The following is a 14,108-nucleotide window of genomic DNA, read 5'->3' on the forward strand; positions in this document are numbered from 1 at the left end:
AAGCAGACGTGTTGGAAGGAATTATATGGTGTATCCCGTCCATTCAGACAGCACATGGAGCAGTGTAACAGTCCTGGTGGAGCTGGGACGTTTTTGTAAATAATAACTTAAAAATGCGTAAATGTTTTGGTTAAAATGTTAAAAAATATAATCTGTTGCAACATTTTCCAATGAAGGCGTGACGTCACGTACCATCTGGTTGGTAGTATCTGGGCGGTGATTGGCTGCGTCTCTCTGCTTCCTGATGTTTAGGCCCGGCCCGCTCAGCCGCTCCATCGTTGCCACCCTTGTTGAGACAGGAACCCCCTGACCTACCGGTTTTCCTCATCTACCGGACCTTTTTACGGTGAGTCACCGGTGGTTCACACACCATCAGCATCCGCGGACATTACCGAGTAACGGTAAGAGCGCCGGTATCATCCCCGCCTTGGGGTTTGTGTAAAATGTTGCTGACGGACCGGAGATAGCGGTAACCGGAATTAGCTTCCCCTCGGGCGGGTAGCCTATATGTAAGACGGCCACACTGTGGTTTGATCCGGTTACTATAAAGACATTATCGTGGAATCACCGTTAATAACGTCAACATTCCCGGAGATGCATACATTGTGTGTATTTGTCTCTATTCAGTTGAGCAACACGCCTTTAGATGATTAGATCCATTATCGGACATGCATTTTTCTTTCGTCCTGTTGTAAACAATAGATCATCCCGTTAACGAACACGCTCCGGGTCACACCAAAGAGCCGTTACCGTCAGATTAAATCTGGGTGTCCATTTTATCACTGAAGCTTCTTTCTGGGTCTAATAGTCTGGATTACAGCCTGAGGTCTCTGCTCCACTTAGATGTAGCTAGCAAAAACCCTATAAAACACTGTGTGTATGTGTGTGTGTCCGTGCGTGCGCGCGTGTTTATATTAAAATATCAAAAAAGTATCCCAAGTGAAGCAGCTGTTCAAATATAGACGTAAATCTAGAAAAAGTGGTGGGTTTGATTATCTCTTTGTTTAATCGTTCATTATCACCAGCTACTGACATGTTCTGGCTTTCAAACCAACATTTTACAGATTGGGGGTGACTAAAACAAGCGTTTATACTCCGACATCCTCTGAGCACTGCAGGCTCATGTGCTAACAGTGTTAGCCTGGTGAACACTTCCGGAATTTTTTCCCCTGGCTTTTATTTTGAAAGGGTGAGCCTGCAGATCATTCTGAAGCCGCATCATCCCTCCTTTCTTCTCCTTTTCCAGGTCTGAGGAGATCCTCATCTGAAGTCCTGCAGCACCGGGTCGGAGTCTGGAACCAGGAAGCTGGTTCTGTGATATGGGAGTGGTGAGTGCCCGTTTAGCATCAATAGCAAGCTGAGAGTTGACCCAGGATCAGGCCTTGCATTAATCCTCCAAAGAGCATTAGAAGGCTAAGTTTGGACCTACCGAGGTGAGCAGAACGGGCTTTGCTGATTCACCATGATGCAGATCTCTGATTCCTACAACCAGAAGAACTCGCTCATCAATGCCATGAACCGTTTCATCGGTGCGGTCAACAACATGGACCAGACGGTGATGGTACCGAGCCTGCTGCGGGATGTCCCGCTGGATGACGGCGAAGACCCAAAGGCTCCAGAGACAGACACCAGCAGAACCTTCTTCCCCCAGGATGGGGACATGTACAGCTCATACGTTCTACTCAAGTCGATCCGGAATGACATAGAGTGGGGCGTCTTGCAGGGTGAAGAGCGACCCAAAGAGGTGGTACCAGAGGTACCAGAAGTACCAGAGGTACTGAGAGCGGCAGTGGAGGAGGACGACCTGGAAAAACAATTCCACTTCCACCTGACCGGACTCCACACTATTCTGTCTAAACTGACTCTCAAAGCCAACACGCTGACCAACCGCTATAAAGAGGAGATCGGCTGCAGGAACTGACCCTGTTCCGATTTCTGTACAGGAATATGTCCACACGGGTGCTTTCAACCTCACTTTAGCTCATTAACTACAAATCGCTCAGAAAACACAAATCTTGATGACTCGGTATCGTTTTAGAAGTTCTGGTTCTGCAATCAAAAGCTCCTTCGATGAACAAGTTTAAAAGCTCAAACCAGAATCAGAGTAAAGCTGTTGTAACAAATCAGCAAACAAGTTAGCTTTTAACGCAAATGCGGTAGCAGAACACTCACCCCTCCCCTCGGGTTTATTCACCTCTGCCGGAACCGGAAACCCGCGACGCTGGACAAAAGACGGTGCTAAACACCACTCTCCATTTTGTAGGTCCTGAACGTCTTTTGTTGTCCGTGACTGTAAATGGTGTATTTATTTTTGGGACTCTGGTAGTTTGTCCTAAAGGTGAAGGGGTAGCAGACGGCTGTTTCTCCTCTGATATTATTGAGTCTAAAGAGTTGCTGGCTAAATACAGAGGTACGTAATCAATGGAGGACCCAGTGTGGCGGTCTGGCGAAAATGACAACCAGGTGGTCCAAAATGTGTTTTTGTTGGAGGATTTTAGACAAATCCAAGAAAAACAATTTCTTAATTATTATTTTTTTTTATCTCCAAAATATATTTATTGCTATATTATGTTAACGTTAACTTATTAACTTTTAAATGCAGCTGCTCACTGTGTTTTTTTTAACAGGGCGGGCTTGGCATGAAAAAATGTTTTAAGCTAATTTGTTTTCCAAATTTGTTCTTGCAGCTTTAAATGGTTTATGAGAACGGAAAGACCCACAAGGTCCTCGCTGGTATAGCTGTAAATGCACCTTCAAAGTTCTGCAATGTTTTTACTTGTTGCATCTTTGCTCATTAGTATTTATTTGTTTTTAAGTTATTTTCTCCCCAATAGGATGTTTTTTTTTTTAAACCTTCATGTTTATGTAAAGATTTGGTGTTTAAGATAGAAACAGAGGATAAAACCCAAGTGGGCTGTAATGATGATAAACCGAACTACAATTAGGAACAAGGAGGTACCAACAGGAACCAAACTAATCAACCGGACTAGCAGGACAGATCCAGGTGTGGGAACAGGAGGTTGGTTACTGAATGTGGGCCAGGTGAGAAAATTACAAACTTATCTGGTGAGGAGCTGAACTGGACCTAATTGGAACCAGAGCACCAAACTGGAAATAAACTAAATAAAAGAAACTAAACAGTCAAACTTTGGAGTAACCAGAGCTGACCCTGAGGGACACCACAGGATCTGATGGACTTTTTCAGACAAGATTCATATTTCTAATTCTGTTTATTCAGACCTGGACCTAATCTAATGACCCTATTGTCCTAAGAATTTACATGTGTTCTTGTCTAATTGGCTCCAGAACCTAAGAGGTTCATTTTGTAGCTAATGAGCTAAGATAGGAAGAACAACCTGTGTGGTCTCTGCCAGGTCTTTGTCCAACTCTTGATTTATTGTGTGGCTGGGGTCTTTGCACTAAGTTCCTCTCATTGGTCCGTTTTTTTATTTATTTTTTATTCTGTCTCAACATCCTTCGTCTCGTTTCATGCAGAAAATTCAAACTCTGTAGCTGCTGAGAGCACAACAAGAACATCTGGTGTCTAAAAGAACCGTCAGCACCAGAACCAGCTGGTCCAGTTCATTTCAGATGTGGTTGTTTGTTTTTATTTAACAGAAAACTTTTCTCCTTCTGGTTGAAACCTTTAGAAAATGAAACTACTGAACATGAACACACCTGAAAACCAGAAGTTGTTGTCAGACTAAACCGGAACTACACGGGCTGATCTGATTGGCTGATGTTTACCTGAAACTGGATAAAAACTAAATAAACTGGACTGAATTTTTAAACTGAATTCCTTTTTCTCTCCTGAGGAACGTCTCACAGATGAAGGTGTTCAAAACCAACCAGAACCAACAAACCCAGCAGGGATTAGATTAGTTTATCTACAGGTGAATGGAGCCTTCAGGAAGGGTTTCAGGATGTTTTTGACCCATTAAAGCTGTTGAGATGAGGGTCTGGAGGTCACAGATGGAACCAACATGCTGTAAAGAATTAGGGTTGGATCTCTGATCGGGTCTGGGGTGTTCTGGTTCTGACTCAAGTGTTCTAGTGGATCCATAACCGCTTCAGTTTCCCAGTATTTGAGTCCATCTTCTTCCTACTACAGGTTATAAGCAACTTCCTCCTTATGGTCTCTGAATGTTTCCATGGCAACGCTGATGGTGAGATCTCATGTCCACTACCCTCTAGTGGAGGATCAACAGTTGACAAGGACCCATTTCTCTCCATCGTCACTGTTATGTTATAGAGTTAGATAATAAAATGGGAAATTATTGTGTGGTAGGGCTGGGTGGTATGGAAGTGATGGGGTGGGGGTGGAGGGGTCATTTGCTGTCAGGAGATGTCTCCATCATGTCTCCAAGAGACCTTGAATCTCTGGTGTCATCAACAATAACACATCACCAAGGTTCTTCCAGATGTGGACCATCGCTGTGGTTCCTAGAGTTGTGTCAGACTGGGAAACTGTCTTTACTTTCTCAACTGGAATCAACCTGAAAGAGAGAAAGTGTTTAAAAATCCCAGGATGCTTCATTCAGCACAGCATGAATGAAAAAGCATGAATCAGATGTTTCCTTCAGACTCCAACCACAGCAGCAGATCTACAACAGAATCACGGTTCTGCAGTGGTTCAGAGTCCAGACCTGAACCTGACTGAAGAGAGCTGAGATGAAACCAATGTCTACAAACCTGCAGAACCTGAATCTACGTTGTAAAGAAGAGTGGACCAAACTGTCAGAAAAGTCTTAAGTTCTTGCTGCTCAGGAGGTTCTACAAGCTGCTGTCTCTTTAGGATTACTTTGTCCTCAGTTTTATTTCTGTAGCAAACAGCATGTATCCTTCAGTTTTAATCAGACGGGTCATCAGAGACGTATTTCAGCTTTGAGCCTCTCAGCAGCTCTGCACAGGTGAACATCTGGTAAATAGTGGTGGCAGTGCTGCACAGGAAACAAAGAAGACAGAAACGAGAACTTTCAGATAAGATGCTGTTCTAATGTGTAAGTAATTCTAAACTCATGATGTTGCCTGGCCTGTGCGTAGGAACAGAGAACTAAAGAACAGCTGGAAGGACTGGGAGGAGACTGGACACCAGTTTGAATGTAGTGAAGGAGAAGTGGAGGCCTGTCCAGGACTGATTTGTTCAGCCTGAACTCTGCTGCCCTCTAGTGAATCTTCTGCCTAAAAACCACTCCAGTGTGTAGCATGCATGGGGAGTACAGGCCCGAAAAAAATCAGCATATTGTGATAAAGTTCATTATTGTCTGTAATGTACTGATAAACATTAGACTTTCATATACAGTGGGGCAAAAAAGTATTTAGTCAGCCACCGATTGTGCAAGTTCTCCCACTTAAAATGATGACAGAGGTCAGTAATTTTCATCATAGGTACACTTCAACTGTGAGAGACAGAATGTGGAAAAAAAAAATCCATGAATTCACATGGCAGGATTTTTAAAGAATTTATTTGTAAATCAGGGTGGAAAATAAGTATTTGGTCACTTCAAACAAGGAAAATCTCTGGCTCTCACAGACCTGTAACGTCTTCTTTAAGAAGCGTTTCTGTCCTCCATTCGTTATCTGTATTAATGGCACCTGTTTGAACTCATTATCTGTATAAAAGACACCTGCCCACAGCCTCAAACAGTCAAGACTCCAAACTCCACTATGGCCAAGACCAAAGAGCTTTTGAAGGGCACCAGGAAAAGAATTGTAGACCTGCACCAGACTGGGAAGAGTGAATCTACAATAGGCAAGCAGCTTGGTGTGAAAAAATCAACTGTGGGAGCAATTATCAGAAAATGGAAGACATACAAGACCACTGATAATCTCCCTCGATCTGGGGCTCCACTCAAGATCTCATCCCGTGGGGTCAAAATGATTATGAGAACGGTGAGCAAGAATCCCAGAATGGGGGGACCTGGTGAATGACCTGCAGAGAGCTGGGACCACAGTAACAAAGGTCACCATCAGTAACACACTACAACGGCAGGGAATCAAATCCTGCAGTGTCAGACGTGTTCCGCTGCTGAAGCCAGTGCATGTCCAGGCCCGTCTGAAGTTTGCCAGAGAGCACATGGATGATACAGCAGAGGATTGGGAGAATGTCATGTGGTCAGATGAAACCAAAGTAGAACTTTTTGGTATAAACTCAATTCGTCGTGTTTGGAGGAAGAAGAATACTGAGTTGCATCCCAAGAACACCATACCTACTGTGAAGCATGGGGGTGGGAACATCATGCTTTGGGGCTGTTTTTCTGCTAAGGGGACAGGACGACTGATCCGTGTTAAGGACAGAATGAATGGGGCCATGTATCGTGAGATTCTGAGCCAAAACCTCCTTCCATCAGTGAGAGCTTTGAAGATGAAACGTGGCTGGGTCTTCCAACACGACAATGATCCCAAACACACCGCCCGGGCAACAAAGGAGTGGCTCCGTAAGAAGCATTTGAAAGTCCTGGAGTGGCCTAGCCAGTCTCCAGACCTCAACCCCATAGAAAATCTGTGGAGGGAGTTGAAAGTCCGTGTTGCTCGGCGACAGCCCCAAAACATCACTGCTCTCGAGAAGATCTGCATGGAGGAATGGGCCAAAATACCAGCTACTGTGTGTGCAAACCTGGTAAAGACCTATAGTAATCGTTTGACCTCTGTTATTGCCAACAAAGGTTGTTACAAAGTATTGAGTTGAATTTTTGTTCTTGACCAAATACTCATTTTCCACCCTGATTTACAAATAAATTCTTTAAAAACCCTGCCATGTGAATTCATGGATTATTTTTCACATTCTGTCTCTCACAGTTGAAGTGTACCTATGATGTAAATTACTGACCTCTGTCATCATTTTAAGTGGGAGAACTTGCACAATCGGTGGCTGACTAAATACTTTTTTGCCCCACTGTATATTAGATTCATTACACACAACTGAAGTAGTTCAAGCCTTTTTATTGTTTCTAATATTGGTGATTTTGGCACACAGCTCATAAAAACCCAAAATTCCATTCTCAAAAAATTAGCACATTTCATCCGACCAATAAAAGAAAAGTGTTTTTAATACAAAAAAGTCAACCTTCAAATAATTATGTTCAGTTAATCACTCAATACTTGGTCGGGAATTCTTTTGCTGAAATAACTGCTTCAATGCGGCGTGGCATGGAGTCAATCAGCCTGTGGCACTGCTGAGGTGTTATGGAGGCCGAGGATGCTTCAATAGCAGCCTTAAGCTCATCCAGAGTGTTGGGTCTTGCGTCTCTCAACTTTCTCTTCACAATAACCCACAGATTCTCTACGGGGTTCAGGTCAGGAGAGTTGGCAGATCAATTGAGCACAGTAATACCATGGTCAGTAAACCATTTAGCAGTGGTTTTGGCGCTGTGAGCAGGTGCCAGGTCGTGCTGAAAAATGAAATCTTCATCTCCATAAAGCTTTTCAGATGATGGAAGCATGAAGTGCTCCAAAATCTCCTGATAGCTAGCTGCATTGACCCTGCCCTTGATTAAACACAGTGGACCAACACCAGCAGCTGACATGGCACCCCAGACCATCACTGACTGTGGGTACTTGACACTGGACTTCAGGCATTTTGGCATTTCCCTCTGCCCAGTCTTCCTCCAGACTCTGGCACCTTGATTTCTGAATGACATGCAAAATTTGCTTTCATCCGAAAAACGTACTTTGGACCACTGAGCAACAGTCCAGTGCTGCTTCTCTGTAGCCCAGGTCAGGCGCTTCTGCCGCCCGAGATGAGCTACAGCACTTAGCAGTTCTACCTACAGGAAGTGTTTCCTAAACATCTCTTTTTAGTTTCCTTCACATATTTAGATGTTCTGACGGTCTTATTCAGACGTTCCAGTCCGGTTCTTCACACTGAGCAGAAACATTTCTTCGCCAGATCAATAATCTGTTCCTGAACTAAGACATGCTTGAGGATTCAGCTCAACTTCAGAACTGCTCACCAGTTGAAAATCTGACTCAGAAGGTTCTTGTTTATAATAATCAGACCAGATCACAACCAGCAGACTTCGGTTTGAGCTGAACATCTTCTCGTCTGGCTTGGGTCATTTCTTTATCTTCATGATGATCCATCCACATGTGGTGTCTGGAAAAACTAGAATCCACGTGAAAACTTTCCAGAGCATCTGGATCCACACCACAGCCAGTGTGAATGCCCTGGCTGGACTAAATGATCTTTGGTTTATGCAGAGTCAGTATGGAGTGGGAACACATCCGTTCTGTGAACGAGGCCTAACCCTGGTCATCTGCTGATCGTAGATCTGAAAAATAAAGCCAAATGATTCACAAGTTTGTCCTACATCTTCATGTTTATTAACAACTGGTTTGGAAAAGACAGCCTGGACAGAAGCGACACCACAGACGTGTGTTTACAGCAGACCGTAGGTACAAGAACCACAGAACTGATGGTTCATACATAAGTTATTTACAGTTTACAGGAAACACCATGACAGAGATCATTTGGAGTTTACTGATGACTTGTCCCAATCCAGATGTTCCTGATGGTGTTTCATCCTCTCAGGACCTAGTTTTAGCTCTGGGACCCTTTCCCAGTCCTTTCCTCCTATCTTTAGAAATACCACAAACCTTCGTCACGAGGTCCCTGATGTGGACTCTGATGTTGGTCAGGTTCTTGGACCATGCAGTGTCCACCTTTAGGGTCTTACCTGCCGGGCTGCAGCCCTCACAGGAATTAGGTTCTCTTTTGGGTGCTGCCGTGGTTCCACCTGCTCTCTTTACTCCTCGGTGATCCCAGAGGCCCGGTTTCATGGAGGTGTCAGGTTTCATACATGACTCAACCACAGCAGGTGGGTGTGGAGAGTCCAGAGCACTTCCTGCTTTACTGCTTTGGTTCTTCCAGATGTTGGAGGTCACCTCCCCCCTTTAAATGGGAACAATTAGAATTCCCAAATTTTTTTTTCCAAAGTTGAGCTGGTTGTGATCCTGTAATTTCAGAATTCCCAGCACTCCAACATCATAGCTACTGAGGCTCCCACATGTTGCCGCCTCCTACTGAACTGGACTTGATGGTTCCTTCATGTTTCTGGTTCCTATTCCTAAAGTCCTCTAGCATCTGGGCTGGCAGACCCATTGATCCCAGGGTTCTGGTTCTGCTGTCTCTGTGGTTTCCAGATGCTGGCTTGCTTTCCCAAAGTAGGAATCCCAACAGTGCTACCATCTTCCCAGATGTTGGAGTTACATTTAGCAGTGGGATGTTTACATCCTGAGCTGGACTCTGCAGGTCTGACTCTGGCACCAGGTCCTGGCTGATGCCGTTGTGGTCCTGATGGTGGTGTGGGTGATGGCGGTGGAGACGCTTCCTGTGAGTGCCATCGACTGTCCACGAACTCAAGAGAGGAGCCCAGCATGCCAGCCAGCTCGGGTGTGGCCTCCACCAGCTCCAGCAGGTCCTTAACATCTGGTCTGAAGGAGGCCAGCTCCTGCTCGTCAGGACCCGTGAGGAGCAGAGACAGTGACGCCTGCCGGTAGAACTCATCTTCAGGGATGGACTGGATGTTGAGCTGCGGGAAGAGACGGCAGAAGGAACGAGAAGTCATCCGAAGACGGCCGAGGACGTCGGCAAGGAGGAGCCAGTTCCTGGGCCTGGAGAAAAAAGGGGGAGTTAGATTCAATTCTAGAGGACTGTAGAGAAGACTTCTGAAGAGTCAACTCCAAAAACTCAGATGATCCAAAAGAAATCACAAGGTTTTATTCTAGAGTGACAGCGCCCCATGTGCGCACACACACACACACACACACACACACACACACACACACACACACACACACACACACACAGTTTCATTCACACTCTTTTTTTTTCCTTCACATTCCTGCTTGTTGTTCTCACACTAAGACACCAATTAGGCTGAGGAGAGGGTGAGGAGGAGGAGGGAGGATGAAGAGCAGTGTGAGGAGAAAAGATCCCCGGTGGAAGTGGAGGAGGACAGAGGCAGAGGTTGTTAACGAGGATGGCATCGCCGTGGCGACGCAGCTAATTGGCCTCCACTCAGTCTTCCTCCCTGTCGCTGCCCTCCACCTCTCCTTCTCTCTCTACTCCCTCTCCTCTTTCTCTCTGTGGCTCTCTCATCCTCTCCATTCTCCTCCCTCTCTTTTTCACCCCCCACCCCACCGCTCTTTACCTTAGAGGTGTCTGATGTCATATTAATGGCTCTTCCTGGAAACAAGGCCGCCGGGCGGCGACATGTTTCACCGAGCTGTTTAACAACCCGTCAGCAGCCAGCTCACGTGTGTGTGTGTGTGTGTGTGTGTGTGTGTGTGTGTGTGTGTGTGTGTGTGGTCTTCCTCTAGTTGGCTTTGTCCTGCTCAGCTTCTTGAAGCCTTTAAACCAGATCTGGACCTGGTGGCTTTAGCCCCAGTTTTGATTGGATATTAATTAGCTGATCTAAGTGGTTAGGCCCCGCCCACATGAATCCAGCTCCTTCATAAATCGGATAAATTGTTTAGTTGAAAATAAATATAATGGAGATGAGTAAAACAGGCTGTTAAGTCACTGAGTTTTTAAAGTGATTGTTTTTCTCACCACAAACTCAGATTGGCGAATAGTGACGTAAACACAGCAGAAAAGCATTCTGTATGGTGTGGGCGGGGCCTGAGTTACACTTTAATGGAAACACATTATGCAAACTCATTTTTTTGCATCTTTTTGCTGCCATGTGGGTCTCTGCTGCCTCCATAAACAGCTGTGAACAAAAACCTTCCATCCATTTTCTGTCAGTGTTTGGTTTTAGAAAACATGTGTGTCTGAGCCGTTGAAACGCCTCCGATTGTGATATCACGATAAGGTAAATTAGCATCCCCCCCGTCAACACTTAAGGAGGCTTCTGCTGTAGATGTGGAGGAGCAGCAGCTCTACTCTGAGCCCCTCCCAGATATAAGAGCTCTTCACTTCATAATAGCCAATCAGGGGATGTGTGGGCGTGGCCAACAGCAGCTTGTTTTCAGTAAAGTGACACTATCATTCTGGAAGGAACTGAAACTGTTGTGAATAAAGATCTCTTCATGTGTGAGCGATTTTGTGCGAAAAATTTCTAAACACGTTCTCTTATCGTCTACAGAATGTTCTAATTTGTGTTATAAGTAAATTAGGCCTCCTTTAAATATTCAGGTCAATCACTGGTTCCTGCGGTAACAGAACTAATACCACTCAGTCATGCTGATGATTCTGACAATATCCTCCCTATTTTAGAATTATTATTAAATGTTCGCCAGATGTTTTTATGCCAAATGTTTGATCAGTTTTTAGGTTTAGTTCCAACATTTTTGAGTTTGTTAGCATGTGTCTTTGATAGCGACACCTGCGGGGGTGGGTGGGGTTGACTTACACCTGTAGGGGGAGGGTTTCTGACTCACCCCTGGGACAGCGACACTTGGATGTTGTAGCACGGCAGCAGTGGTCGATCAGAAAGCTCAAACTCAAAGACCTCCCGTCTTGCTCGGTGCTCCTCATCCATGCAATCGTCTTCATCCTCCTCGTCCTCCTCTGGTCCTGGAGGGTCGGCCAGGATGTTGTACACTTCACCTTCACTAGGCGGCTCTGGAGGAGCAACAAAACACATTTATTCAGGTTTGCTTTGCTTCCGACGGTTCTGGTACTATTATAAGATCCTCCTTCTCACATATAAAGCTCTTAACAATCAAGCTCCATCATTCATCAGTGACCTGATTGTTCCATACGTTCCTAACCGAGCCTTTCGCTCTCAGACTGCAGGTTTACTGGTGGTTCCCAGAATATCTAAAAATAGGATGGAAGGCAGATCTTTTAGCTATCAGGCTCCTCTCTTGTGGGACCAACTCCCAGCTTTAGTCCGTGAGGCAGACACCTTGTCTACTTTTAAGACTAGGCTTAAAACATAATTATTTGATAGGGCCTATGGTTAAAATCTGATGTTAGCCCAGATCAGGACAAGTGGGGGAGTAGAGGGAGGTGGAGTGTACAGTCAGTACAGCTGGCTCTCCTTTGCCCTGACTCCGACACGCCTCCATCTAAAGGCTAGGTTATCCAGAGTTATCTCTGTAGTTATACTGCTATAGGCTTAGACTGCTGGAGGACACACTGACCACTTTTCACACTCGACTACTTTGTTCTACAATCTGCTCTAACTTTAATATTTCCTGCTATTTCAGCTGTTAACTTAATTTTTTTTTCTCTAAGTGTTTTTCTCCCCAGAAGAAGCTACAACGATGTTCTGCTGAGCTGTGGTGGCCTCATGGAGGGGGCCATCGTCTAGCACACTGCTGCTAACCACTTAAACATTCTCCCTCTCCTGATAATAACACTTTACTTTCCTTGACATTGAATGTGCTACTACTAGTTTACCTGTTTAATTATAGATTCACTAGGATAACTACAATAAAGTTTATCTCTCACCAAATAGAATATTTACTAAGACATCTCAATGTAACCGTAGAAACACTACTTGGTGTGTGTGTGTGTGTGTGTGTGTGCGTGCGTGCGCGCGTGCACACATGTGTGCTCTCCCCAGTGAGTCGTGGAGGATAGCTGCTTATACTGAGACGGGATACTCTGGAGGTTTCTTCTGGTTAAAAGGGAGTTTTCCTCTCCACTGTCACCAAATGCTTGCTCAGTATGAGGATTGCTAGAAAGTCACTGACACTAGTTCTTCTAACTGGTGTTACTCTGTACCTGTGGTAGGTGCAGGTGAAGTGTCTTCCTTCCCTCATCTCCACCTCTATAACACTAGTGTTGTGTTTGTGTGTGAACTAACCGCACACCGAGCTGCCGTAGAACTCCCAGCAGATTCCCGGATCACCCTCTGACCTTCCCTGGATGTCAGACAGATAGTCTGCAGGCAGAAAGACTCATAGTCGATTATAGAGCCAAACAATAAGAGAAGACCTGGGCAGTGAGCTGAAAACAATGGAGCCACAAGCGGAGAGAGATGTGGAGAGGAGGATGAGTGTTTGTGTTCAGACCGTGCAGACTCATTGCCGTGATGCTCGGTGTTGAGCAGAAGGATGCTGGCAGGCATGTGTGTGTGTGTGTGTTTGTGTGTGTGAGAGAGCGAGTGAGTGTGTGTGTGTCAGTAAGCTGTTACGGGATTCAGCAGCCAAGGCTCATTAAACTCCTCTGGAGAGCAGAGGAAGAAAGAGACGGCGAGAACAAACACGGGCAGCGAATGGTAATCAGACAGGCTGCCAAACACGCACACACACACACACACACACACACACACACACAAACACATGCATGCAAGCACACAAACACAGATACCTACGCAGACATGCACACTTACACACAGGTACACCCACATACACACTTGGACTAGGGGAAATTCAATGTATTATATAAACAATGAATGGAATGAAAGCAAAAATAAATAAAACTGGCCATAAATGAACTTTTGCACCATATTCTAACATTTTGAGTTCCACCTGCAATAATAAACAAGAAAATCCACACAAGTTGGAGTTTCCTCCTCAGTAATGAGCTCCTGTGAGTTTGAGGACTGATGATTTTATGGACATAAGTTAAACATTAAAAATTAATGTTTTAACTAGTCAGATCACAGAGGTGTTACCATGGAGACGGCATCCGACTGCTTCAGGAGAATTCCGTGTTTCTACACGTTAACACAGAACTCATTTATAGTTGTGACAGTCTGGGTTCATCTTACCTTCCAGGAAGGTTTCCATGGCAGCGCTGTGGGTCATCTCCAGAGGTCCATGTCCAGAGTAGGTGGTCAGAGTTGGGTCGGCGCCACAGGCCAGCAAGAAGCGCACCACTTCCAAGTGGTCATTCTCCACAGCATCATGGAGCGGCCTGGTGCAGGAAACCAATCAACAACAACAAAAAATAGTTGTTTCCTCAGATCAGAGCTACTGACGCCATTTTGAACCTTTCAAAAACCTTTTTTACTTTTAGCTTGTTTCCACACCTGCAGTTCAGTTCCTCTGGTCTCACTTGGGTCATGACTTAATTAACTTGTTCAGTTTCTCTTCTCACAGAAAATTACACTAAAACTACAAACCAGGGGAGAGCATTCAGCCTGCCGATTGGTCAGATCGTCTGGGGGTGGGGTTAATAGAAGTAAACATAGGGAAGTTTGTGTGATCTA

At 45.0% G+C, this 14,108-nt stretch overlaps 2 protein-coding genes across 4 annotated transcripts in view; one reads left to right on the forward strand and one right to left on the reverse strand.

The window, feature by feature from the left end:
* The first annotated feature begins 213 nt into the window (after positions 1-213).
* Positions 214-3,791, forward strand: LOC107384586 (mid1-interacting protein 1-B). Of its 2 annotated transcripts, none has more exons than XM_015957919.3 (2): positions 214-346; positions 1,247-3,791. In XM_015957919.3, exon 2 carries the CDS (start codon positions 1,463-1,465, stop codon positions 1,919-1,921), a length of 459 nt encoding a protein of 152 aa, XP_015813405.3. In that variant the 5' UTR covers positions 214-346; positions 1,247-1,462; the 3' UTR covers positions 1,922-3,791. The 2 variants fall into 2 exon arrangements, with proteins under 2 accessions (XP_015813405.3, XP_070405727.1); XM_070549626.1 differs by having other exon boundaries at positions 283-401.
* A 4,957-nt stretch (positions 3,792-8,748) lies between these two features.
* The window catches only part of LOC107384587 (BCL-6 corepressor), a 33,797-nt gene continuing 28,437 nt past the window's right edge, over positions 8,749-14,108 (reverse strand). For both annotated transcript variants that reach the window (XM_015957921.3, XM_015957920.3), the window contains exons 9-12: positions 13,668-13,813; positions 12,759-12,836; positions 11,383-11,566; positions 8,749-9,612 (exon numbers count right to left, since the gene is read on the reverse strand). In XM_015957921.3, the coding sequence (XP_015813407.3) occupies positions 9,066-9,612; positions 11,383-11,566; positions 12,759-12,836; positions 13,668-13,813 (955 nt within the window). In that variant the 3' untranslated portion in view covers positions 8,749-9,065. The remainder of the gene's footprint in view (positions 9,613-11,382; positions 11,567-12,758; positions 12,837-13,667; positions 13,814-14,108) is intronic.

Source organism: Nothobranchius furzeri, chromosome 3 (assembly GCF_043380555.1).
Source record: "Nothobranchius furzeri strain GRZ-AD chromosome 3, NfurGRZ-RIMD1, whole genome shotgun sequence".
Taxonomy (NCBI): Eukaryota; Metazoa; Chordata; class Actinopteri; order Cyprinodontiformes; family Nothobranchiidae; genus Nothobranchius; species Nothobranchius furzeri.